This window comes from Oryctolagus cuniculus, chromosome 17 (genome assembly GCF_051225735.1).
Source record: "Oryctolagus cuniculus isolate XC-2025 breed Fujian yellow rabbit chromosome 17, ASM5122573v1, whole genome shotgun sequence".
Lineage (NCBI taxonomy): Eukaryota > Metazoa > Chordata > Mammalia > Lagomorpha > Leporidae > Oryctolagus > Oryctolagus cuniculus.
This window is the reverse complement of record NC_142883.1, coordinates 2927736-2954758: the sequence shown is the minus strand read 5'-3', so window position 1 is coordinate 2954758 and position 27023 is coordinate 2927736. Positions and strand designations below refer to the sequence as shown.

The 27023-nt window shown below is 59.0% G+C and overlaps 1 protein-coding gene across 7 annotated transcripts in view; it reads right to left on the bottom strand.

Moving 5' to 3' along the window:
* Window positions 1–27023, bottom strand: part of CYTH1 (cytohesin 1) — a 99161-nt gene that overhangs the window by 15291 nt on the left and 56847 nt on the right. For 4 of the 7 annotated variants that reach the window (XM_070060226.2, XM_089316693.1, XM_089316697.1 and 1 more), the window contains exons 2-9: window positions 17359–17441; window positions 15742–15806; window positions 9841–9907; window positions 9533–9651; window positions 8530–8610; window positions 7426–7538; window positions 6015–6163; window positions 5547–5658 (exon numbers count right to left, since the gene is read on the bottom strand). In XM_070060226.2, coding sequence (XP_069916327.1) covers window positions 5547–5658; window positions 6015–6163; window positions 7426–7538; window positions 8530–8610; window positions 9533–9651; window positions 9841–9907; window positions 15742–15806; window positions 17359–17441 — 789 coding nt within the window. Of the gene's footprint in view, window positions 1–5545; window positions 5659–6014; window positions 6164–7425; window positions 7539–8529; window positions 8611–9532; window positions 9652–9840; window positions 9908–15741; window positions 15807–17358; window positions 17442–27023 lie in introns of all 7 variants that reach the window. The other 3 variants (XM_089316696.1, XM_070060227.2, XM_089316695.1) reach the window with 1 other exon arrangement.

The window sequence follows — 27023 nt, the reverse complement described above, 5'->3', positions numbered from 1 at the left end:
CACAGCCAGACGACTGCTTCCCCGGAACGCGGCAGCAAATCCCTGCGTTGTGGCCCTACCCCTCCTCCCTGACGGCGGGCAAGCCCTACGCTGCTCCCCACCTCTGGGCTCGTGTCCTGAGAACGGCATCGCCCAGAGCCCTGGCTGCGAATCCCCAGGGCGACTCCACCAAGGAAGAACGGCCGTGTACGGGGACGTCAGCTCCCAAGTCCCTGCCCCTGCCCCTCTGGGCTCACCACCTCGGCCTTGGAACAAAGGCTGCTCAGCAGAGGCGGCCGCGGGGCACGGGCAGAGCTGACGAAGCCCCCTCGGCCCTTCTCACGATTGCCGGGGTCCCGAGTGCTGAGACGAGTCCTCAGGGAGGAAAAACGGATGAACCCCGACCTCTGAACTGAGCCGCACCTGCTCTCACGTCGGACAAGGAGCCTCTTTCCCTGCTTACCCTGCGTCAGGGGAGATCTGTCTGAACACGAGCCACGCCCCCCAAGGATCCCCACTGTACCCACGTCCCCCCTAAGGATCCCCACTGTACCCACGTCCCCCCTAAGGATCCCCACTGTACCCACGTCCCCCCTAAGGATCCCCACTGTACCCACGTCCCCCCTAAGGGCCCCTCCCCCTGCACCCACATCCCCCTGAGGGCCCCTCACCCTGCACCCACGTCCCCCCTAAGGATCCCCACTGTACCCACATCCCCACTAAGGATCCCCACTGTACCCACATCCCCCCAAGGGCCCCTCACCCTGCACCCACGTCCCCCTGAGGGCCCCTCACCCTGCACCCACGTCCCCCTAAAGGCCCCTCATCCTGCACCCACGTCCCCCTGAGGGCCCCTCACCCTGCACCCACGTCCCCCTGAGGGCCCCTCACCCTGCACCCACGTCCCCCTGAGGGCCCCTCACCCTGCACCCACGTCCCCCTGAGGGCCCCTCACCCTGCACCCACGTCCCCCTGAGGGCCCCTCACCCTGCACCCACGTCCCCCTGAGGGCCCCTCACCCTGCACCCACGTCCCCCTGAGGGCCCTCACCCTGCACCCACGTCCCCCTGAGGGCCCCTCACCCTGCACCCACGTCCCCCTGAGGGCCCCTCACCCTGCACCCACGTCCCCCTGAGGGCCCCTCACCCTGCACCCACGTCCCCCTGAGGGCCCTCACCCTGCACCCACGTCCCCCTGAGGGCCCCTCACCCTGCACCCACGTCCCCCTGAGGGCTCCACACCCTGCACCCACGTCCCCCTGAGGGCCCTCACCCTGCACCCACGTCCCCCTGAGGGCCCCTCACCCTGCACCCACGTCCCCCTGAGGGCCCTCACCCTGCACCCACGTCCCCCTGAGGGCCCCTCACCCTGCACCCACGTCCCCCTGAGGGCTCCACACCCTGCACCCACGTCCCCCTGAGGGCCCTCACCCTGCACCCACGTCCCCCTGAGGGCCCCTCACCCTGCACCCACGTCCCCCTGAGGGCCCCTCACCCTGCACCCACGTCCCCCCAAGGCCTCCCCACTCTACACTTCTTACGCCCCACTTTTTGCTGAGACATAAGAGACACAGAGCAGCCCTTGTTTGATTCCCACAAAAGGACTGGGGGCCAGTCTGTAGGCGCCCCAAATCCTGTCTTCTCAGGCCCTCATCACAAACGGCTCACAAAGAACAGAGTGGATGTGTAGGGACAAAGGCCAGCTGCCGGGCTCTGCCTGCAGTCCGTGCTGTGGGGCAGAAATGCCTGGCACAGGCCTGGCAGCCACGGAGTAAGCACCGTGGACTTCCGAGCTGTCTGCGGCTCTGCCTGGGCACCTCAACTCTCGGGGTGCTCAGCGGCTGACCGTGAACTGCTCAGGTCTGCACGACACATCCTGCGGTTATGAGACGGAGTTGCCACGTGCCCAGCCCGTCCTGCCCTGGTATGGAGCCGCGGGAGACTCACGGCGATGTGGGGGTTGTACGTGAGCACCTGCCTCTGGTCCCCAAGGCTGTAAGGCATGAGCTAAGGAAAACCCACCGCTGGATGAGACGGCATGCATGGGCAAGCCAGGAACAGGTGGGAGGGGCCCAAACAAACAAGGAGGAGCAAGGGACGCAGGTGCAGTTCACACTGGAGCCCCTCCCTCCATCTCAGGGTCCTCGGCTGCCGGTCCCGCGGACTGCACCACAGGACACCACCCGGGGGCACCCTCGGGACGCAGGAGATCATGGGAAAGCATGTAGGATGCCAAAAGGAACGAGATGGAAGGAAATCAAAGAGAAAAAGCAAAGCTGGGAAAAAAAAATCTATGCCTGATGGCAAAAGCTTGGTTATTTCTTCCGGACAACTTGGGTCCCAGAGCTCTCTGCACGAGGCGCGGGCACCACAGCTCCACGTGGGAAGAAAACCAGACACAAACAAGCAGACAGACCGACGTGCGCCTGGGACAGTCCCTGTGGAACTCACAGGACCACCTCCCCCGCGTGGCTCGGCCACTCCTGAGCTCGCCCTGCTGGGCCCCTGGAGTCAACACCCGGCGGGTCCCCAGAGTGGGCCTCTGAACACCGTCCGTGCTGGGCTTATCCCGGTAGGGCAAGCTCTGCTCCAGTCACGCTGAGGCACAAGCCTGGGCCGCTCTGGCTGAGGGTGCCTTCTCCCCAGTCAGCAGATGGACGGCGGACGCCAAGGACGTGACCAAGGGGCCCTGGACGGCCTCCCGACTGCCACCGCGTGGCATCCAGGACAGCAGCTGGGGGTTGCTGGTTTCTTAACTTCGCTTGCCATCATTGTGGGCTTAGGGAACACCACTTCCCCCGAACCTGAACCTGCTCCCAGCTTGCTCGTCCGTGTGGGAGCTGCCACCTGCTCCCTCTTCCTCTGTTCCCCTTCTGCCATCGCTCTGGGCGCCGCCGGATCCTGGGTGTCAGGACCCGGAAGGGGAGTGCAGTGAGCACGCCCACAAACCCCTGGCAGGCCCTCCGCACCCCTGCGCTCCCTGGGAGCTTCGCTTTCCGCTTTCCTCTTGGCGGTCCTTGCCTGTCTGATGTATCCTTCACCCCTCCAAAATGGGAGACGGGAAAGCGGCTCGGAACCCCTGATCCTGACCAGTTCCCAAGGGACTGCACGTGAGTTAGAAGCAGCATTAACACTACCACCAGCGATTAAAAACAAATAACCAAAACAACAGAACAGGAGAAGGCTGCGGCGGCGACAGTGGCTGGGCAGAGCGAGCGAGCAGGCTGCGGGTTACATACCTCCTGGAGATGGGGAAGGGAAGGAGAGCCAAATCATGGGAACATACAAATGAGGGAGAAAAGAAAATTAAAACAAAGAAATTAAACCCAATTCCTTAATCTTCAAGCACAACGCATCAGTCACAGTCATGTCTCGCTAGGGTGGGAGCTGAGCCTGCAAATGTGGGCACTGGACCACGTGTGGTGAGCAAAGCGGGGGCTCATCCTAGACGCCATGGACCGCCTGCCGCTGTGCGGTGTGCAAATGGGGGGGGGGGCTCGTCTTATATGCTACATCCTATCTGCTAAGGGCGTGATTTGAGCCGCTACTGAAAATCCGGCCCCACAGATGCCACAAGCCAGTTTTTAGAAAGCCAACATGTATTCATGTATTTAAAATCCAGAGCAAAGAGAAAAAAGGTGACTCTGGCCTCTCTTTAGGTGGCTGTCACTCTTTTAAGTGTGTGTAAGAATGCACACACACCCACAAAAACACATGCGCAGAGTGTACACAGAGCACACACTCTCATGGCTGTGTGCACACAGACGGGTACGGAGGCTGGGGCGGCAGAAGTCCTGCCTTCTGCAGCACAGACACAGAGCAGGGATTCCACGTGTGCTGCAACGAAACCTACTACCTGGCGTTCGAAGGGTTTGGTGGAGGGTTAGAAAAAGTAATGCAGTTGCCTAAAAGAGTCCCAAATTTGGTTAATGTTTCTTTCTTTTTAAAAATGTGGGAAGTCTCATGCATTTGCATGCCATCCTGGTGCAAAAACCAAGATAATCTTTGTACTGTTCTAATCTTAGCATCTGGGCTGTCAAAGCTAACAGGGCATTAGCAGCTTAACAGATTTCACTCCAGGGGAGTAAGTCCAAACTCGGACAGACTGTAACATTTCCAGCAGGCGACAGGATGCGGACAGAGGGCGCCTGTGGCCTGAGTAAGTTCAGAACCTTAATTTCAGATTCTGCCGGCCTGAAGACAAATGCAGCGGCAGCCAAGTAAAGAGGAAAGTGAAGGTGCCCTCGGTGGAGTGGTGCTGCGGGGGGAGTCTAGGAACGCAGTCACCACCCACCACACAAGGACGCGGGACGCACTGCAGAACGCGTGACTCCCACTGTCTGAACTGGTCAGGGATCGGACTCCGCTTCAGCCTTGCCAGCGGCACCAGTAGTGCTGACAGGAACGGCTCCTCCTCACTGGGGCCAGGAGCCGGGACGGCAGAGGGGCATCGTTCTACCACACGCCCCCTGCCCCTGTGGGGACCCAACCGGTCGGAGGCCAGGGCAGGACCCAGGGAAGTGCGCTCCCAGTGGCCAGCATCCTGGACAAGTCCGGAGCTCTGCGCTCTGGGACCATCAGTGAGAGCCCCCGTGCAGCAGGTGCGTCAAAGTCCTGCTGACCCCTCTCTCCCTCTGGGTGACTGTTGCCTTCCCGGCAAGCCACGACCACAAGTCTCAGTGATCCACGCTCACGTCCAGCAGGGAAAGAGGAGCACGTTGTCAACATTCCGAATGAACAAAAACCACTAATGCAGCCGATCCGGACTGGAAAGGAAGGGGTAAACCGCTGCCCGAGAATGAGGAGTGCTGTGGGCTGAGCAGCAGCCAGGCTCTAGGCTTGCCATGCACGCTGCCTGTGGGAGCAGAGGCAGGAGGGAGTGAGGACGCATGGGTGGGAGGCAGGAGGGCCAGGTCTGTGTGACGGGGTAGAAGGATGGAGCGGCTGGGCACCCCCACCGGGCAAGGCGGCAGCAAGAGGACGCCATGTCCTCAAGGAGCGGCCTTGAGACAGAACCGGGACATGGATTCTCGAGTGGACACGTGGGGCAGACACGCCACAAGAATTAGGGGGCCTGTCCGTCCCCAGTAGTCCTGGTGTCCCACAGGAACCACAGGAACAGACGTCCAGTCACCTGCGGAACACCCCGTGACCCGACCTCCCCCATCGTGTGTGTGCACACGGCCTCCCCCATCGTGTGTGTGCACAGTGTCCCCCCACCATGTGTGTGCACACGGCCTCCCCCATCATGTGTGCACACAGCCTCTCCCTATCATCTGTGTGCACACAGCCTCTCCCTATCATCTGTGTGCACACAGCTTCCCCCCATCAGTGCACACGGCCTCCCCCATCATATGTATGCACACAGCCTCCCCCAATCATGTGCACACAGCCTCCCCCATCATGTGTGCAGTGTCCCTCCATCATGTGTGTGCACAGAGCCTCCCCCCACCATGTGCACACAGCCTCCCCCACCATGTGTGCACAGTGTCCCTCCATCATGTGTGTGCACACGGCCTCCCCTTCTTAGTCCCTGCCTGAGGAACCCAGCCCAGAGAGACGACTCACCGAGCTTCAGCAGCCAGCCTTCTCGGTCTGGATTGAAGAAGGTGTGAGTGAGGTCATTCCCATCATCCTCTGGGATTTTAAAGGGTTCATTTTTTATGCTCTCATACAGATTCTGGATAAAAGACGACACTGCATGTCTCTGACTCCAGGAATCTCTCTCTCCCTCCCCTTCCTCGTCACTCCCTCCAGCAGCACTGAGCGTGGCCTCCAGTGAGCCACGGCTGCCAGCTTCCGCGAGCAGAAGGATGGGGCCAGGTCTGCCTCCAGCAGCTCATGTGACGAGACAGACACAGACATCCGGGGGGTGACCAGGAAGCCGTACCAAACCACAGCCCCTTCCCAATCCCTTAGCTGGGCCCCGCTACCCATTTCTTAAGGAAAGTCACACAGCTGAACGACCTGCAAGCACAGACCCACGCTAAACCCCAGGGGCTCCCGCGACCGACACCAGGGCCACCCGGGGCTCACCCGGAGCAGCTCCTCGGGCAGGTCGCCTCCGTCGTTGATGCCTCGGTTCATGGCAATGAACCTCTCCACGGTGGGCTTATCTTTGACGTTGGGGTTGTGCAGGCTCGTGTTCAACATGATGATGGCAAAGGAGAGGACGTAGCAAGTGTCTGAAGACGAGACAGAGTGGGGGCTGGGTGTGCTCCAAGCGCACAGACACACCCCACCCAGAAGCGTGAGAACGGCCAGGGAAACGGGGGCTCAAAGGCTGCGCGTGCAGGCGAGGGGGATCACGCGTGGGGCGGCTCTGGGCTGCGCCTCTCAAAGTACAGAGAACACTAGTCTCAAAGGACGCTCACTCAGAATGAGAGTATGCTGTAGACAATCTTAAAAAACAACATAATTGGGGCCAGCACTGCGGTGTAGCGGGTAAAGCCGCCGTATGCAGTGCCGGCGTCCCATATGGGCACCAGTTTGAGTCCCGGCTGCTCCACTTCTGATCCAGCTCCCTGTTAATGGCCTGGGAAAGCAGTGGACGATGGCCCAAGTCCTTGGGACCCTGCACCCACACAGGAGACCCAGATGAAGCTCCAGACTTTGGACTTCAAACAGGCCCCTTTGCAGCTATTTGGGGAGTGAACCAGTGGATGGAAGATTTCTCTCTCTTTGTCTCTGTCTCTTCCTCTCTCTCTCTAACTCTGCCTTTCAAAGAAATAAATAAATCTTTTAAAAAACTAAAAAGAAAATACAAATTACCTAAACTTCCACTGTTCACTTATTTTGCTTTATTTCTTCTACATGAATGTGCCTGTGTGTCCGAAATCAGAAAAGCACCTCACAGACACACACTGCACTAGCACCGCAATCAGACACACACATATGCACTTCTGCTCATCTTATCATTAGCCGGGATGTAAAAATTCTTCACAAGGTTTAATAGCAGGACTGGTGCTGTGGTGCAGTGGGTTACGGCACTGGCGGCCTGCAGTGCCGGCATCCCATATGGGTGCCGGTTTGAGTCCTGGCTGCTCCACTTCCAGTCCAGCTCTCTGCTGTGGCCTGGGAAAGCAGTAGAAGAGGCTAAGTGCTTGTGCCCCTGCACCTGTGTGGGAGACCTGGAAGAAGCTCCTGGCTCCTGGCTTCAGATCAGCTCAGCTCCAGTCACTGCAACTATTTGGGGAGGGAACCAGAGGATGGAAGACCTCGCTCTCCCTCTCCCTCTCTGAAAGCCTTTCAAATATATAAAATAAGTGTTACAAACACGATTCTTCATAGCCTTGTGTTTCACAGTTCTGAGTTACTACAAATTATATTCCTAGTGCCTACTGCAGGGGTTCTGGATCATTTCCGACTTTCTACTGTGGAGTGTGCATGGGCCCCAGCCCTGGTGTGGTAGAGGTTAGCACCCTGTGCTGGGACGAGTCCCACTCACCCGTGGACTGGAACACCCCAGGGTTGCACTGGCAGTACCGCTGCGCGAAGGCCTCCATCATCCGGTCGATCTTCTGGGCCTCTCCAGGGAGCCGGAAACTCCACAGGAACTGCCTGAGGGTGAAGGGAGGGCGGGGCAGGGCTGGAGACGGCTCACGTCCCCCGGAACTCAGTGTCCAGGGACAGAAGAGACCTGGCCTTCAGCCCCGTCACACGACTCTCCCCAGACTTGCCACCCGGACCACCGGTGCCAGCATCGAAGGTACAGGACTTAGGGAAAGTGAAGGTTTTCCTATTCAACAGAACGCTCTCCTCCTAAAACAACACAGAACTGAAACACAGACGGAGCTGATCTTAAACAAACTCCGGTTTCCAGAAAACAAGGCAGCGCGGCAGGAGAGGAAAACCACAGCTCTCAGAGCTGCTCCCTTTACGTCAGAGAGAGGCCACGGCGGACAGAAACCTGTCTAACGGACAGCACAAGACGGCGTTGTCCACAAACGATGAGGCCGCCAGTTTAGCAAAAAGGCTCAGTTTAGCAAAAAAAAAAAAAAAAAAAAAAAAAAAAAAAAAAAAAATTTAAAGTTTCTTTCTAGGAAGAAATGCAATGCACAAGCGCAGGGAATTAAAAGGGTTTTCTAAACTGAAGACTTCAAAATGTACGCGTTTTCACCAGTTTCCGAGATGGAGACCGGGGCGGGGGGGGGGGGGGGTGCTGCAGAAGCTGCTTTGGGTCTATCTTAACTTACTTCCCTTTGCTCATCCAATCACTTCCAGCTACAGGAAGACCGACTGCTTTCCTTTAAAACTCTTCAAGACATTTAAATAACTTCCAAAGAGATCATTTCAACCAAACAGCACACAGCACAGACACACGGCCGAGGCCCGCCCCTCACCCCGACTCACCGCAGCGCCTGGCCGAGGCCCGCCCCTCACCCCGACTCACCGCAGCGCCTGGCCGAGGCCCGCCCCTCACCCCGACTCACCGCAGCGCCTGGCCGAGGCCCGCCCCTCACCCCGACTCACCGCAGCGCCTGGCCGAGGCCCGCCCCTCACCCCAACTCACCGCAGCGCCTGGCCGAGGCCGCCCCTCACCCTGACTCACCGCAGCGCCTGGACCAGGTTCAGATCCGTGAACTCATGCAGCTCCACGAACGCATGAAGAACCTGGATGTTGAACTCATCTCTGCCAAGAAAAGACACGGACGGGGGACACAGGAGTCAGGCGTCCCCGCTGACAGCCCGGCCGGGTCTCGTGGCCACACTGTCGGGAAGAGGCCGGGCTGCCCGTTTGCTGACTGAACAAGCAAGTGTCCTCCTGCTCTGGACAGAGCAGCGACTGTCCTGCGGACAAGCCGGCCCTCTGCACTGGGAGCACTCGCTCCCAGGGAGGCTTTTGGTGCGATGGTTAGGCCACCACCGGGGGTGCCTGCGTCCCGCGTCGCCGTGCTGGGCGTCACGGCCCGCTCCACTTCCGATTCCTGCTCCCACCAGTGCGCACTCTGGGAGGATGACGGCTCAGGTGTTTGGTCCTTGCCACCCGTGCCGGGGACCCAGGCTGGGTTCTGGACTCCCAGCTTTGGCCTGGTCCAGCCCTAGGATGTGCAGGCATTTGCGGAGGGAATCAGAGGTTGGGAGAACTCTGTCTTTCAAATTAAAGTGAAAGTAAATAATTAAATAACTCCTAAAAACCTCTCCCAGAACTTGAAGCACTTAGGAGTTGGTTTTTTTTTTTTAATTGTAAACATTTATTTGTGTATTTGAAAGGCAGAGTTAGAGAGAGAGAGAGAGAGGTCTTCTATCCTCTGGTTCACTCCCCAAATGGCTGCAACAGCCGGAGCTGGGCCAGTCTGAAGCCAGGAGCTTCTTCAGGTCTCCCACACGGGTGCAGGGCCCAGCACTTGGGCGTCTGCTGCTGCTCTCCCAGGTGCATTAGCAGGGAGCTGGACTGCAAGTGGAACAACCAGGGCTCAAACTGGTGCCCACGTGGGACGCAGGCGCTGCAGATGGTGGCTTCACCCGCTACCCCACAGCAGCGGCCCTGCGGAGCTGGCTTCCTGACCTCGCTCCTCCCCGGCCTTCGCAGCCCCCGCGGGTCCGAGACTGACCTCTCCCCCAGGTAGTCGCCGATGGCCGTCTTGCTGAGCCCTTCGCCCTTGTACAGGAACTGCGCGAGGTCCTCGCATGAGCCCTTCAGCAGGTCGCTCTCTATCAGGAACTGGATGCCCTGGGAGACGGCGAGCGCGTCCAGAGGGGACGTGATGTGGGCGCCCGGACGGGGGGGCAGCGGACACAAGAGGTCTGGCGGGTCGCAGCTCAGGGGCAAGGCTCGCCCGCGCCCGCTCCACTCGGCTCACTCAGGCTCTACGTGAGCCCACGCGAGCGCTGTGGACGCCGTCTCTTGCCTTTTACTCACCTTTTTAGGGTCCATGTTAAATTTCTTCCTGCCCATGGCTACCTGTTTGTTCCTCTGCATGTTTTTCCTGCAAGACAGTCACCACAGCCATCAGGACCCCAGACCCGGGAGGCTCCGGAACCCCCACACGCACGCACGCACGCACGGGGATAGGGAGTTCTCTTTAGAGGCAGAGTGACTGGTGCTGGCGGGGGGCCTTCCATCTGGTCACTCTGGTGACCGGTGCTGGCAGGGGGCAGGGGGGCCCTTCCATCTGGTCACCCTGAGTGTCCGGCTGGAACCTGACACCAGCTCCACGCTCGCTTACTCTTTTCACCCAACATCAGTGGTTTTTTTAAAAACCTGATTTAAGCCGGCGCCGCGGCTCACTAGGCTAATCCTCCGCCTAGCGGCGCTGACACACCGGGTTCTAGTCCCGGTCGGGGTGCCGGATTCTGTCCCGGTTGCCCCTCTTCCAGGCCAGCTCTCTGCTGTGGCCAGGGAGTGCAGTGGAGGATGGCCCAGGTGCTTGGGCCCTGCACCCCATGGGAGACCAGGAAAAGCACCTGGCTCCTGGCTCCTGCCATTGGATCAGCGCGGTGCGCCAGCCGCGGCGGCCATTGGAGGGTGAACCAACGGCAAAGGAAGACCTTTCTCTCTGTCTCTCTCTCTCACTGTCCACTCTGCCTGTCAAAAAAAAAAATAAATAAATAAAAACCTGATTTAAGATTTATGTATTTATAGAGATAGATCTTTCATCAGTTGGTTCACTCCCCAAATGGGTGCAGCAGGTAGAGCTGGGCCAGGCGGAAGCCAAGAGCCAGGAGCTTCTCCTGGTCTCCCACGTGGGTGCAGGGCCCGAGCACTTGGGCCATCGTCCACTGCTTTCCCAGGCCGTGAGCAGCGAGCTGGACTGGAAGCGGAGCAGCCGGCACTTGAACCGGTGCCCACATGGGATGCCGGTGCTGCAGGCTGGGCTTTAACCCGCTGTGCCATAGCGCCAGCCCCATGTGATTTTTCTCTCAAAGTCTATCAAGGCACAGTTCACCTGCAATATCCCCATTGTAGGTGCGACGTGAGTGAGTCTGAGAAGCTTCCCAGCTGGGCAGTCATCACCGTAACCCGGTTTCACAGCATTTCCCCACCCCACCTCCGTTAATCCCGCCCACCTCTGTCTCCAGGGATCCAAGTGGACTCACACAGCACTGGGGTTCCCATGCCTGGTTTCCTGCACTGCTCAGAGCTCTCCAGGGCCACCGTGCAGGGCTGGGTTGGGCCAGTGTTTGCGACACCAGCACCCCACATCGCAGTGCCTGTCTGAGTCCCGACCGCTCCGTTTCCGACCCAGCTTCCTGCCAACGTGCCTGCAGAGGCAGCTGATGGCCCAGGTGCTTGGGCCCTTGCCCCTCGTGTGGCAGACCTGGGCTGCAGCTCCTGGCTCCGGCTGCAAGCCTGGCCCAGCCCTGGCTGTGGCAGCCATTTAGGGGTGCAGGTGGGGGATGAGGGAGCAAGAGCAGCAGGTCCTTTCCCTGCCAACTGCTGCCTGGGAATCCTCAGAGAGGACACCCCGTTCACTCGCAGCTGGAACGAGGCGCGGTGCTCGATACGCAGGAAGTCCAGTGTGATTTAAATGGTCATCTAACAATTTTTCTAAAGATTTATTTATTTCAAAGCGCTGCAGAGAGGGAGGGAGAGGCAGAGAGCAATCTTCCACCCGCTGGTTCACTCCCCCGATGGCGCCAACAGCCAGGGCTGGTTCCGGCTGAAGCCAGGAGCCAGGCGCTTCGTCTGGGTCTCCCACGCGGGTGCAGGGGCCCTAGGACTTGGGCCATGTTCTCTCCCAGGCCGTAGCAGAGAGCGGGATCGGCAGTAGAGCAGCCAGGACACAAAACCGGCACCCATGAGATGTCAGCGTTGGCTTTATCGGCTTCACCACCATGCTGACACCAGACCTTTTTTCTAAATCCAGAAAGATCACTCTGGTCTGCATTTCCCAGTGTCAGGAAACGCCTGCTGCGCGACTCCCTGAGAACGGCGTGGCGGACGGCAGGCCTGCAGCGGCGGCCTCCCTGAGCGGCTTTCGCCAGCTTCCCTCGGGTCAGCCCCTGACGGGTCTCCAGAACAAAGCGCCAGCCTCACTGCCCCTGCCTCAGCGCGGTTACCCGAGCTGACCTTCCAGACGCTCCACGCGCGCAGTGCGCGAGCAGACAACCTCTGCTTGACTAAACAGCACCTAGGTCACTTCTGTAAGATGCTGGCGTCGGGTCTTTGCCTGAAAATGTGGAAATCAGAAGGAACGGAACCTGCTTGAGGAGCAAATCCATGCCGAGTCTGAGAACCCCCGAAGCTCAGAGCAGCCCCATGCGGGAGTTCGATGCTGGACAACCTCTCTAAGTTCTAAACCAAAAACCAACGGGGCGGCCCTCGGCCTGGAGTTAGGCGGCCAGCCAGCAGAGCCCTGCCCGCGGCCCTGACGACGAGGCTCGATGCCCCGCTCTGGCCCCGAGTCCAGCCTGCTGCTAATGCGCACCCCGGGAGGCAGCAGTGACGGCCCAAGTGCCCGGCTCCCTGCCACCCACGTGGGAGACCCGGGCCGCGCTCCCGCTCCCAGCATCCGCCTCCTGGCTCCTGTGGGCACTCGGAGTAAACCCACGGATGGGAGTTCTCCCTGATAAAAGTACAGTGTCTAAAAGTGAGCAGATAACTAAACTCCCGTTCCGGGACGCCCATCTTCAGATGTGGCTGGTGGATCAGCGACGCTCACGAGACGCCAGTGAGGCTGTCGGAGGCTCGTCTCTCCCACTCCTGGGGTCTCTGGGACAGAGACCTGACCAAGCAAACGCGCAGTGAATTCCGAGAACGTGTGTGAGGACTCCAGGACACACAGCGTCGGGCCAGAGGAGGCGAGTGACTGTGCCAAATGCGCTTTTTTTTTTTTTTTTGACAGGCAGAGTTAGACAGTGAGAGAGAGACAGAGAGAGAGGTTTCCTTCTCCGTTGGTTCACCCCCAAATGGCCGCTACGGCCAGCGCACTGCGCTGATCCAAAGCCAGGAGCCAGGTGCTTCTCCTGGTCTCCCATGGGGTGCAGGGCCCAAGCACCTGGGCCATCCTCCACTGCGCTCCCTGGCCACAGCAGAGAGCTGGCCTGGAAGAGGGGCAACCGGGACAGAACCGGTGCCCCGACTGGGACAGAAATCTGGGGTGCCAGCGCTGCAGGTGGAGGATTAGCCTAGTGAGCCACAGCGCCGGCCAGAAATCCGTTTTCTTCATACTTGGCTATATTTTACCTATTTTCTGCATTAAATGCGTATTACCTCAATCAGTAAAAAAAAAAAAAAAAAAAAAAAAAAAAAAAAAAGCCTTATTTTTGCCTTTTCAAAATCGAGGCGTCCTTTTCAGGGCACACGGGGCTCACTCTCAGCAGGCGGTTCGGCGTGTTTTGACGAGGACACGCTGCCCCGTAGCACGGCTGAGATTCACACTGAACGCCCCGCCGTCCGCTGAGCGCCCTCCGGGCCTGCCCTCAGAACCAGCCGCTGCGGGACCTCCGCCGGGCGCCCGGGGTCTCCCGTCCAGAGGCTCAGGAGCAGCAGTGCAGGTGCCGACGGCGGCTGTCACGGGGCGCCGTGGCCCACGGCAGCCCGCTCCTCCTCACCGTGCTACCCTGCCCCACCCACTCCCCTACGGCCACCCTCAGTAAGAACTCAGACACCGCACACCTTGTGGACGTGTTCTCGTTCCGCTCGAGGACGCCCCGGCGATGAACTGCTGGGTCACAGCGTGTGCACACTGAACATTCTAAGAAACATCTTTCTGGGGCTGGGTTCGTGGCGAGGAGGTTAAGCCACCACCTAGACACCAGCATCCACAGGAACACTGGTTCAAGTCCTGGTCACTCCGCTTCTGATCCCGCTCCCTGCTAATCTGCCAGGGAAAGCAGGCGAAGATGGCCCAAGTGCTTGGGCTGCTGCTTTGGCCTGGCCCAGCCCCCGCCATTGTGGTCATTTGGGGAGGGAAGTAGCGGATGGGAGATATCTCTCTCCCTCTCTAAGTCTGCCTTTCATATAAATAATTTTTTTGGGGGGGCCGGTGCCGTGGCTCACTAGGCTAATCCTCCGCCTTGCGGCGCCAGCACACCGGGTTCTAGTCCCGGTCGGGGCGCCAGATTCTGTCCCGGCTGCTCTTCTTCCAGGCCAGCTCTCTGCTGTGGCCCGGGAGTGCAGTGGAGGATGGCCCAAGTGCTTGGGCCTGCACCCCATGGGAGACCAGGAGAAGCACCTGGCTCCTGGCTTCGGATCAGTGCGATGTGCCGGCCGCAGCGCAACGGCCACGGCGGCCATTGGAGGGTGAACCAACGGCAAAGGAAGACCTTTCTGTCTCTCTCTCTCACTGTCCACTCTGCCTGTCAAAAAATAAAAAAAATAAAATAAAATAAAAAATAATTTTTTTTTGAAAAACAACTGTTTTCCCTGAATAGCTACGCCGCTTTAGTCTCTCCGGCACCTGTCAGCACCAGGCACCGTCCGTCTTGTAACTGCGGTGTCACAGCGCGGCGAGGGGCATCTCGTGGGGGCGCTGTTCCTCGTTAGTAACGGTGCTGGGCATTCCTGTGTCCGCCATACAGGCAGCTTCCTCTGTCAAGGGTCTACTCAAGCTTTTTTCCCATGTTTAAAGTTGGGCTGTCTCATTCATTAAATTATATGTGATGTGATACTGTGTGTGTATTTTTTTTTTTTTGGTATATGTATTACAAATATTTTCTCCTAGGGGCCGGTGCTGTGGCGTAGCAGGTAAAGCCACCGCCTGCAGTGATGGCATCCCATAGGGGCACTGGTTGCAGTCCAGGCTGCTCCACTTCCGATCCAGCTCTCTGCTGTGGCCTGGGAAAGCAGTAGAAGATGGGCCAGGTTCTTGGGCCCCTGCACCCACGTGGGAGACCTGGAAAAAGCTCCTGGCTCTTGGCTTCGGATCTGCACAGCTCCGGCCGTTTTGGCCAACTGGGAAGTGCACCAGTGGATGGAAGACCTCCCTCTCCCTCTCTCTCTCTGTCTCTCTCTGTGTAACTCTGCCGTTCAAATAAACAAATAAATCTTAAAAAAAAATATTTTCTCTTAGTCATGGCTTGCCTATTCATTGCTTTTAACATTTATCTTTTGCAAGAACAGATATTTTAAATTTTGATTAACTCCAAGTTATCCATTTCTTTTAAGCAATGATTTTTTAGATGGGAAGTGAGACAGCCGCCACCCAGAACAGCACACTGACACCACAGAGCCTGGAGGTGCGAGCCGGCTGCTTTCTGAGGCCCAGGCAGCTTCGCCAACCCCAGGGCGGCGCCAGCGCAGGGCCAAGACGACAAATCAATGGTCTTATGCAGCCAGAGAGGAAGACTAAGGCTGGAGCGCGGACACAGAGAGCTGGGAACAGCCCATCTACTGCGTCAGCCGTCAGGGAACGGCCTGGGAGCCCCTCCCAAAGTCAGCTCACAAAGTCTCCCACGCTCCATGTCACTGAAATACGCACACGCGCGCACACGCACACACTCACTCCCTGCGGTGTCACACCGCGACTTCATCTCCACTGTCCCTTCCCTGACGTGTCCTGCAGGGGCAAACACGCCTGCCACGACACTCGGACGCAGCCGGGCACGGCTGCCCTCGACACCGAGCTGTGGCCAAGCTCCTCCGCTGTGCACAGCGAAGACAGAAACTCTGGACACAGGGACCACGGAGGGAGGGAACGGCAGCTCACACACAGACTCAGGAGCAGTGGAGCGCTCGGGACCCCGGAGTCCTCTAGGCCCACCTTTGCAGCAGAAAACCGCCGCCCCGAGGGCCTCTGTGGTGAGGCCGGCACACGCGCGCTCGTGGGAGCGGAGGCCCCTCCCCCGATGTGCCACAGCCGGAGCCGGGCAGACTCACCTCTCCTCCGTGGACCCCAGGTGTTCAATTTCATTAGCTACTTCTGCTATCTCATCCTTCAGCCTCTGTGGAAGAAAGCCAGGGGTCAGCGGGGAGGAAGCCTCCCTCCAGCCAAAACGAAACCAGACGGAGCCAAATGAGATGAGGCAGAGAGCACACGAGGAGCACACGTTCCCACGACAGCGAGCAATGCAGGGGAACGAGGGTGGGAAGCAGGCTCCCGACCTCGGGTCAAAGCACACACAGCGTCTGAGACGCTCACTGCCCTGAGAAGGGCGGCCTCGGTGCGGTCAGTGCAGGCTTCTGGAACAAAGCTGCGCCTCACTGAACGGCAGCACGATGAAGCCGGCCCAGGACAAACCCCGGCACCCAGGCCCAGCCGCTGGGCCAGCACGGCCGTGTGGGGCCAACACCGCTGCCCTGCGGCCGGCCCAGGGCGTGCCTATCCCTCCCTCTCCCCACGCCAGCTCGGCCTCAGAACGGACGGATTCCCACGGGGAATGGGGACTGACGGCAGCACCTGCTGGCTTTCCCAGCATGTGACAGTGAGGCAGGAGGACAGACACACAGCCAGAGCAGGGAAGTGCATCTACAGACGACGCTCAAGGACAATCTGCACACACGGGCTCTGAGGACACGCCTGCACACATGGGGCAGTGAGGACACGCCTGCACACACACGGGGCAGTGAGGACACGCCTGCACACACACACAGGGCTGTGAGGACACACCTGCACACACACAAGGCAGTGAGGACACGCCTGCACACATGGGGCAGTGAGGACACACCTGCACACACACAGGGCAGTGAGGACACGCCTGCACACACACACAGGGCTGTGAGGACACACCTGCACACACACAGGGCAGTGAGGACACGCCTGCACACACACACAGGGCTGTGAGGACACACCTGCACACACACACAGGGCTGTGAGGACACACCTGCACACACGGGGCTGTGAGGACACGCCTGCACACACGGGGCAGTGAGGACACACCTGCACACACGGGGCTGTGAGGACACTCCTGCACACACACAGGGCTGTTAGGACACACCTGTACACACACAGGGCTCTGAGGACACACCTGCACACATGGGGCTGTGAGGACACGCCTGCACACATGGGGCCCTGGGGACATGCCTGCGCACACACGGCTGTGAGGACACACCTGCACACACGGGGCTCTGAGGACACGCCTGCACACACGGGGCTCTGAGGACACGCCTGCACACACGGGGCTCTGGGGACACGCCTGCACACATGGGGCTGTGAGGACACACCTGCACACACAGGGCAGTGAGGACACACCTGCACACATGGGGTTGTGAGGACACTCCTGCACACACGGGGCAGTGAGGACACTCCTGCGCACTCGGGGCAGTGAGGACACGCCTGCACACACGGGGCAGCGAGGACACGCCTGCACACACGGGGCTCTGGGGACACGCCTGCACACACAGGGCTCTGGGGACACGCCTGCACACATGGGGCTGTGAGGACACACCTGCACACACAGGGCAGTGAGGACACACCTGCACACATGGGGCTGTGAGGACATGCCTGCACACACGGGGCAGTGAGGACACGCCTGCACACACGGGCTGCCCTCCTACCTGAATGTCAGCCAGCAGCTCCTGTTTCCGCCGCCGTATGTTCTCCAGCTCTTGCCGCTCCTCTGCGGTCAGGTCACTGGGCACTAGGAGGAAGCAGGGAGCGACACTGAGAGCGCGCTCAGTCACCAACATCTCAGACTCCGGATTCCACGTGGGGACGACGCCAGGGAGTGGAGATGCGGCTTCGGCAATGAGCTCAGCGGGGACCGCGTGGCTCACACCTCCGCTCTCTGACAGAGGGCCTCACGGCAGGCGCGCGCCCGAGGGAGGAGCCCTCAGAGGGCAAAGCCAGGCCCAGGAGACCACAGGTTACCGGGTGGGCTGGCGCCTGCGTCTCAGCCCTGAGCGCCGCGCTGTGCTTGCTCCCCGGTGGTCAGTAATGGAACTGCGCTGCCTCGGGGAGGTGAACCCCGACCCGGGAGCCCCAGAAGCAGCAGGAGGGAGAGCGCTTTGGGGCCACTTGTGGGGGTGACGGGGTTTTTTGGGGCCACTTGTGGGGGTGACGGGGTGGAGGAGACTTTGTATGTGCGGAGAAGGATGCAGGGAGGGGCTTGGAACTAGAACTCAGGAAGTCCCCATCGCACACTGGAGTCTGGCTTCCACCTCCAGCGCTCGCGGTGGCTACGGAATTGAGCTCTGGTCACCCGTGTGGGAGACCCAGCCCGGGTTCTTGGCTCCGGCCCTGGCCGCTGTGGGCATTCACAGCGGGTGGATCCAGGGTGGGAGCTGTCTCTCGTAAGAACAGCAGTAGTGGTAATGGAGTAAGAGTAACAGGGTACACGCCAGAGCGAGATGATGCCTAACGCCGGGGCTGGCACTGCAGGGCTTCCTCTCTCCAGCCGTCTGTGTTGTTCAGGTTTTAAGGGTGCGCTTCTCTAAACAAGGCCATGTGACTCCCAGACCACAGTTCTACCAGCGCTCGGCCCCAGCCCTGCCGTGCCTCACCCCCTCATCCACGCACACAGGGACAGGCGGACGCCCTGGGAGCTGCCCTCCTGAGAGGCTGCAGGAGCCATGGGCACACACGAGACGCACGGGCACGGGTACCCTGGATGCAGTCCCAGCTCTGGTCCCACCGGATGCCACAACAGGTGACTTTGGGCAAGTGGTGGTCTCTGGGCCACTCCAGGCTCTGTGGGGGTGACATGCAACAGGGCAGCGTCCCCTTCCATCTGGGGCCTGAAGCCGCAGACAGAACCCGCACACACACACACACCTTGAACGCCGCTTCTATCTTAACGAAGCACTTTTCACACACTGTGGTCCGACGCTGGCTGCCTGAGGCCTAGGAGCAAAGCCAACGTAACGTCTTCCTCCCTCACCAGTTCATGGGCAGAAGGCGCACGAACGGAGGGACTGAGGGCACTGAGGCACCGTGTGAGATCTCATTACACTGCCCACTCTAACTTATCAACTGCTTGTTCCTGGGATTTTCCATTTAATAATTCTGGGATGCAGGGCACACGGACAACTGAGTCTGTGAGTAGCAAAACCTTGGCTAAGGGGGACCACTCGAAGCGCCTGGAATCCCGCCCGTGCTCAGTGGGACACGAAGTGCTGGCTCCTGCTCTCTCCTCAGCACAGGAGGAGGAAGGGTGATGCTAAGCAGAAGTGCCTGTGTGGCCCTGTGAGGCACGTCATATGTGCAAAATACGGACTTGCCGCCAAAAAGAGAAGAAACCATCTCTCCCAACACTGTATGCTGATCACGCACTGATAAAACCTGGTGACTAAATGCAGGTTTTAACTGATCTCCAGGGGTGACCCGGACGCCTCGGCAGCACAGACTCGGACGCCAGAGCCTTCCGCTGTGGCACCGAGACTCAACCTGCTGCACACGCAGAACGGCCGCGTCCCCCAGCACCTCCCGAGAAGAGAGCGGAAGAGAGCCAGAGAGAAAAACAGCCCGCAGGGAAGTCTGAGTGCACTGCAGACGCCGGAACGGGTGATTCTTTTCCTTTCTGAAAAATATGTATTATTTATTTTTAAGGCAGAATGACAGAGGGAGAGATGGACATTTTCCGTCCACTAGTTCACTCCCCAAGTGGTTCCAACAGCCAGACGGGTCAGGGCCAGGCCAAAGCCAGGAGCCTGGAACTCCGCCGTCTGTCAGGTGCATCAGCAGAAAGCTGGCAGGAAGCGAAGGAGCAGGATCCATCCTGGGTACTCCGGGGCCAGGCCGAGGCACAGATTAACCCTCCTCCTGCAGCGCCGGCATCCCACACGGGCACCAGTTCCTGTCCCGGCTGCTCCTCTTCCTGTCCAGCTCTCTGCTATGGCCCAAGTTAGGGGAACGCTGATCAGAAGTGGAGCAGCTGGGACACAGAACCAATGCTGGCGTCACAGGTGGAGGCTCACCACTTATTTATTTGAAAGGCAGAGTTACAGAGAAGGAGAGGCACAGAGAAGGGTCGTTCCTCCGCTGGCCACACCCCAGATGGCCACAACAGCCGCAGCCGGGCCTCATCAGAAGCCAGGAGCTTCCTCCGGGTCTCCCGCGCGGGTGCAGGGCCCAAGCACTCGGGCCTCGTCCACTGCTCTCCCGGGCCACAGCAGAGCCGGATGGGAAGTGGAGCAGCCGGGCCGCCACAGCACCAGCCCCTCCAGTTTCTATTTTTCTACACACCTTTCTCCATCCTTCCCTACACAGGATCTCTTAAGCTTCTCCGTGATCCACAGTCACAAGCACGTTTTCTACCATGACCCAACCTCCCCCTCATCACGTGGAATGTGCTGACATCTGTCATCCTCTGGCTCGTCCTCATACCGTGGCTCTAGTCCACTGGTGGCACAGCCTGCCTAACGCACGAGTCCCGGCCTGGAAATGCCCCCCCCCCCCCCCGCAATTCCAGCAGCCCACCAACTCAACAGGCTTCCAGGGAAGGCGAGGCCCCGGGGCAAGGCACTCCTGGCCGCAGACACACCACACCAGTTCTAGAGAAAAGCCCGGGGAGGTGGGCCGGCCAACCGTTCTGGGCCTCAGAGACGGGGAGTTTCTGATCCACGAAACCCAGAAGATGCCTTTAGGAAAACGGACTTCCTGGGGGTCTAGAAGTCAGATTTGGTCGCATACAACGTGATTTTGAAATTCTGAAGCAGCAGTTGGTATTTATGAGGTCATCAATAGTTGGGATTTGATTTAGAAGGCACTGAGCTGGCTTAATCAGACCATTAGTGAGTCTCTATCCAAGCAGAGAGACTAAAGTGAAGGCCGTTAAAGTGGGATCAATGGGCTGGCGCCGCGGCTCACTAGGCTAATCCTCCGCTTTGCGGCGCCGGCACACCGGGTTCTAGTCCCGGTCGGGGCGCCGGATTCTGTCCCAGTTGCCCCTCTTCCAGGCCAGCTCTCTGCTGTGGCCTGGGAAGGCAGTGGAGGATGGCCCAAGTGCTTGGGCCCTGCACCCCATGGGAGACCAGGAGAAGCACCTGGCTCCTGGCTTCGGATCAGCGCGGTGTGTCGGCCGTGGCGGCCATTGGAGGGTGAACCAACGGCAAAGGAAGACCTTTCTCTCTGTCTCTCTCTCTCTCACTGTCCACTCTGCCTGTCAAAAAAAAAAAAAAAAAAAAAAAAAAAAGTGGGATCAATGAAAAACAGATCCATCACGAGCAGACATTCGTATCTCGGCACTGCTGCACCCGGAAACCATTTTCCAAAAAAATCATTCTAAATTACGAGTGAACCATTCTGGGTTAGTGTTCACACATGACAGCTTTTCTAGACGGTCACAATCTAATTTCTGTATTATAAATTCAGAATGTATTTCCGCTCTTCCACTGTCCAAGATGCTGCCTTTAAATAGAGAAGGAATAAAAACCGCACATACCCACACAGCAAAGGACATGGGAAGCAAGCCATCGACAGAGATGTCAGCCGACCTCCAGAACAGAGGACGCAAAGGAAACGCACTCACAGCTTCTAGACCGTGAACTCGGCAGGGCAGCAGCCTTGCACGCCTACGGCACTGTTACGCTCTGGGTGCCTGGCCCTGGGCCGGCCACACTAAGGGTTTCATACACATATTGAGCTCCAGGCAAACCTGAAAGAACTGGTAGGTGAGCGGCTAGCGCTGGGAGCTGGTGCCAGCATGGAGCATCGGCTACGTCCGGCACACTTGGTGTCCGCCTACGGCAGAGCGGGCTCTGGCCCACCACCCTAAAGTGAAGCCTCCTGGCCTGCCAGGCCCAGCGCAGGCCCAGAGTGAGTCTACACTCAGCCCACCACGGTTTCCTGTTCACCCTTCCAGGTGAGCAGGCCTGCAGCATGAGCGGGAGGGAGCCGGGAACACAGAGCACCTGGTAGCGAGTGGATTATCCGGGAACACAGGTGACTGTGGAAGACCAGGGAACCGTGAAAAGGGGCAAGGGACAGAGAACTCGCTCTTGCAAAGGAAACACGCGTCTGCCCTCAAGGCCCTTCCCTAATCAAAATAAAATCCACACGCGTGCGCACTGAGGCCTCTGAAAACCAAGCAACAAAACTGTCCGCCCGTGGTTCCTGTTAAGCCGGCTCGCGCGTCCTTGACGCCAGGCAGGAGACGCCACCCGGCCCGCACGAGGCAAGGCTTGTTCGCTGACTTCTGACGCGGCCTCCAGACGCGAACCGTGAGCTCAGGGACTTCTCACCTCACACTCGGCAGCCTCACCCACAGGCTGCTCCCCCTTCACAGATCACGGAAGGATTTGGGGCAAAGACGCTGCCCAGGTCTGGCGGAGCGCTGCTCCGAGATAAGGAAAATCAAACACTTCAGCGGAAGCATTTTCCCTCCAGCAACTCAGCGGTGCAACCCCAGGTTTGCAGCTCCAGTGTTCACTCTCATGTTGCCCGCGAGCAAGGAGCAATTCCAAAGACAAAGTCCTAGATTTCCTTTTCCACCGCATCAGGAATCGGGGTAACCACAGCCACCTCGCATGCAGGCGGGCAGAGGGACTGTCCTAAGGACGCTGAAGGCCACGGTGGACACAGGAGAGGCCAGGCCTCAGAGGTAACCGTGCCCAGCCCACACCTCAGGTGGGAGTCAGGGAAGGCCGTCCATCTGTCCATCCGACCATCCGTCTATCTGTCCATCCGACCATCCGTCCGGCCGTCCATCCGTCCATCCGACCATCCGTCCATCCAACCATCCGTCCGGCTGTCCATCCGTCCACCCGTCCATCCGACCATCCGTCCACCTGCGCTGCCTCTCCTGGCCCAGGCACTGGGGCTAAACTGCGGAGCAGCGCCCAGAGGGCCAGATGGCAGAACCACAAGCCCCCTCCCTCCCCGCTGCCACGCGCTGCGGGCCCCCGCAGGCCCAGGGAGGCGCTGCGCCCCCTTCTCGGCCCCTCGACATCCGGCCCTGCCCAGGTTAATCTGCAAGGTGTGCAGAAGCAGTCAGCCCCTCACCATTCCTTCCCAAGGTTCTGATTTAATGAGGAGACTAAAGTGAGAAAAACAACAAGGGGCCATTGTGCTGAGCTGTGAATAGAACAGCACACAAGGGAAGCTTTCATTTATTTATTTAAATGTTGCTTTGCAGATTCTAACAATCGGCAGAAACCCAGAGCTGAAGTGGGTTCCAGCCAGCGCATACAAAGGAGGACTGTCTTAAAGGCACAGGGGACGATAAATGAGCACACGGTGGGCTCTGCCTCCCCCGACCCGCCGGCCCCAGCGAATCCTGCTCAGCAGACCTGCAGCAGCTGCCGCCCTCCTAAGCCCCTGTGGGTGCGGGAAAACCAAAGCGTCCGCGGCAGGCTCGAGGACCAGAGCGGCTCCCGGGCCATCCTGCCGCCGCCAGGTCCCTGCAGCCTGACTCTAAAACAGGCCGCGGGCCTTAGAGTCCCACACCTGCTCACAGCCTGCCTCTCAGTGAGGAAAGACCAGCACAGCAGGGACGCATTTTTAAAGGTGATCCAACAGCAAAGTCCAGCTCCCTCACTCGTGGGAAGGCAGGTGCACAGACAGATGCCCAGCCAAGCCCCTGCCCAGCGCCAGGAGGTCATCCTCAGCTCCACACAGCCAGCGGGGGCTGCTGCCTCGGTGCCCTCCCGCTCCGCACACCCTACAGACCCACACACAGAACCAGCCTCCTCCTCCCCACCGCCCTGGGACTCAGCCTTGAGCCCTAACGCAGCAGTAGTGCCCAGCGTTCTGTATGAAGAACTGCTCTGAGGACACCGGGCTGTTCAGGAACGGTGCCTTACACACACAGGGCCGGGCGCTGTTCTCCCAGCTCCAAGCACAGCCCTCCCAGGCCACGACTGTCACAGTGGTCAGCACCCATCCACGACACCTGGAGCGGATATCCCGCCGTGGGACCAGGCCCCCTCCCTCTGCTGGGGGGAGGCAGAGGGAGGCGGTGTGTGTGTGTGAGAGAGAGACATAAAGAGACTTTGTCTCCCAGGAAACACTTTTAAAACTTCGAAATAGGGGCCGAGGCTGTAGCATAGCAGGTTGAGCCGCTGCCTGCACTGCCAGCATCACACATGGGTGTCGGTTGGAGCTTGGCTGCTCCACTTCCCATCCAGCTGCCTGCTAGTGTGCCTGGGAGAGCAGTGGAAGACGGTTCAGTGCTTGCACCCGTGTGGGAGACCCGGAAGAAGCTCCTGGCTTCAGATCAGCCCAGCTCTGGCCATTGCAGCCATCTGGGGAGTGAACCAGTGGATGGAAGCCCTCTCTCTCTCTTTCTCTTCCTCTCTATGTCTATAACTCTGCCTCTCAAATAAATAAATCTTTAAAATAAACACTTTAACATATTAGAAAGAACTTAGGCTTTGGAGACAGGCACTGTTCAGCACAGTCCTAACCCGGTGTGGGCCGCTTCTCCCTGTACAACAGAGCACTGGGGTGACACTGGGGTGAGCAAGGAGATGGACAGCTGCACGAGTGTGTGTCCAACACATGCCATATTCCTTCCTCTACCTGCACATCTGACGGCTCCTTCTGTCTTTCCAGTGACGATAGCACACACTGCTTGTGTGACACACGGAAGGCAGAGCTGGTCTCCCGCTGCGGCAGCAACAATGCCAGGAACTTGTCTACAGATGCACTGACAAGTTCAGGAGCATGGCTGGCGCCGCGGCTCACTAGGCTAATCCTCCACCTGTGGTGCCGGCACACCAGGTTCTAGTCCCAGTCAGGGCGCCAGATTCTGTCCCGGTTGCCCCTCTTCCAGGCCAGCTCTCTGCTGTGGCCCGGGAGGGCAGTGGAGGATGGCCCAAGTGCTTGGGCCCTGCACCCCATGGGAGACCAGGAGAAGCACCTGGCTCCTGGCTTCGGATCAGCGCGGTGCGCCGGCCGCAGCGCGCCAGCCGTGGCAGCCATTGGAGGGTGAACCAACGGCAAAAGGAAGACCTTTCTCTCTGTCTCTCTCTCTCTCACTGTCCACTCTGCCTGTCAAAAAAAAAAAAAAAAAAAAGTTCAGGAGCACGTGGTGAGCAGGGCCATGTGGGACGCTCCGAGCTCCTCACCCCACGTCTGGAAAGGGTCAGAGGCTGCCACTCTGCGCACGGAGGTCTTGTGTCCTAACCACAGCCCCGCACACCCGGTGGCCCCGTGACCTTGGCAGGTGCCTTTGACCTATTTGTGCCTCAAAGCAACAGCCAGCCGGAAGGCGGGATGCTCTGGGGGAAACACAGGCTTGCCTCAGGAACAGGAAACAGTCAGCCGAACCGAGCAGAGCGAGAAGACAGTGCTGCGGACACACCTACGGCAGCAAACGTGGGGGGAACAGTGCCGCGTGCGAAGGCGATGTGAGGTTGACGGATCAGGGTCTGGGAGCAATGTTTTTCCCTCCCTCACCGAGAAAAGCCACCTTCATCACAAACTCCCAGTTCTGGCCGACAAGACGGGCACAGGGGTGAGGAGACCTGTGCAAGGCCACAGGGGCACAGACAAAAAGCTGTGCTGGTTCTGAGGCGTCACGGCTGCCTTAACGTTAGAGCGAGGCCTTAGGGTAACTGTCAGGATCAGAGGACACGGAGAAGCAGCCGAGACGCAGCGACACCTCCCCCAGCGATGAGCTGCCAAGTTCACACCTTCACAACGCCGAGAACCCAACCACAGTTCCTCCCGACCGAGTCAGGCCCGCGGAGATGCTCTCCAAGCTTGCCCACGCTGCCGTTCAGCCTCTCACACGTGCGGCCACGGGAGAACCTGGAGGCCTTCCGCTTTGTGGAACAGGCCGGGACAAGAGGACAAACACTGCAGGGCTCCGACTGTGTGAGGTCCCTAGAGCGGTCACATCTGCAGACTCGGAGAGCAGACTGGGGGTCCCCTGAGAGGGGAAGGGGAGATGCTGGATGTGGCCAGCGTTTCAGTTCTGCAAGATAAAAAATGACTGCACAGCAATGTGAATGTTTCACACCACTGAACCCAACACCAAGTGATTAAGATGGCAATTTTTCTGTTATATGCATTTTACAATAAAAATAAACAAAAATTTAATAGCAACAGCCTAACTTAAGATATCCCTTAACCTGGTCCCTTTCCCAAGAAACTACCATTCGCCTTTTGTGTAGAGCACTTAAAGTGCTTCACCACCAGCTGCAAAGTGGGAGGTGAGAGTGATCACACACACACACACACACACACACACACACGCCCAGAGCTGGCGGGCGCGCGCAGCAGGGGGGGCCCCAGCAAACTGCCGGCAGGAGCACTGAGCCTGTTGCAGTTCCCCAAACCACCCACCCCCTGCGGCGAAAGGGTTTACGGCCACACTCTGCTCCTGGTCCCAGCCTTACAGACAGCTCACGTGCCAGCCAGCCTAACTGCTCACGCCGCACGAACCCAGGAGCTGCCGCCTACGGTTAACAAGGGAGGCACGGAGACATCCGGCGCGTGACCCTGGGCACCCACGACTCTCTCCACCCACGCATGTGTGCAATGAGGATGTGTGTCCATCTCAGCCCTTCTCAGGTGGGAAAATGTCTACTAAGGAGCTCCATGAACTAACTTACCACACAGAGGGTGACCCTTGCTATCCAACAAATCCTAGCACTGGAAGACTTGGACTGCGCATTATGAGGTCAAATTACAAGGTGGTTACGGAAACTGAGTCACAAAATTTTATTCTAGAAATCTGGCTTACAGAAGCAACCACAGTGAAGCTCCGCTTCCCATGAGAGCAAACACCGGAGAATCAACCACTTCAACGACACAGCTGCCAGAGCCTCACGGGGCAGCACCTGGCGCTGCTGCCCGTCACCGCGGTTTCTCTCCAGCACTCAGACGTCGTCTGTCTCCACTCCTGTGTGTGCGTGTGTGTGCGTGCGTTTTCTTCAAGGATCATGGGGACCGAACGCAGACTGTGGACACTCAGCGAGAACCCTCCCACCACGACAGCCTCCTTGAGACAGCGGCTTGGCCCTCAGCCCCCGGGGGAGGCCCCAAGTTCCATATTCCATCGAGGGACCAACTGTACGTGTCCTGCCTGCAGTAGGGCTCCAGGCCGAGGCACGGCCACTCCCCGTGCCTGCAGCTGGGCCACCACACCCCTCCTGTGGAAACAGGCTCGGTGGGGTCTTAGGAAGCCTGTTCTCCCCCACGTCATTCTCATGCCTCCCGTCTATCTGTGTCCTGGTCCTCTAGAGACCCCGAATTCGTCTGGCACTTAGACGTTCTCGCTCAGTCTAGCCAATGGAACCCTCGGACCAGGCTGGCTGCGTGCTGCTGCCCAGGGGGC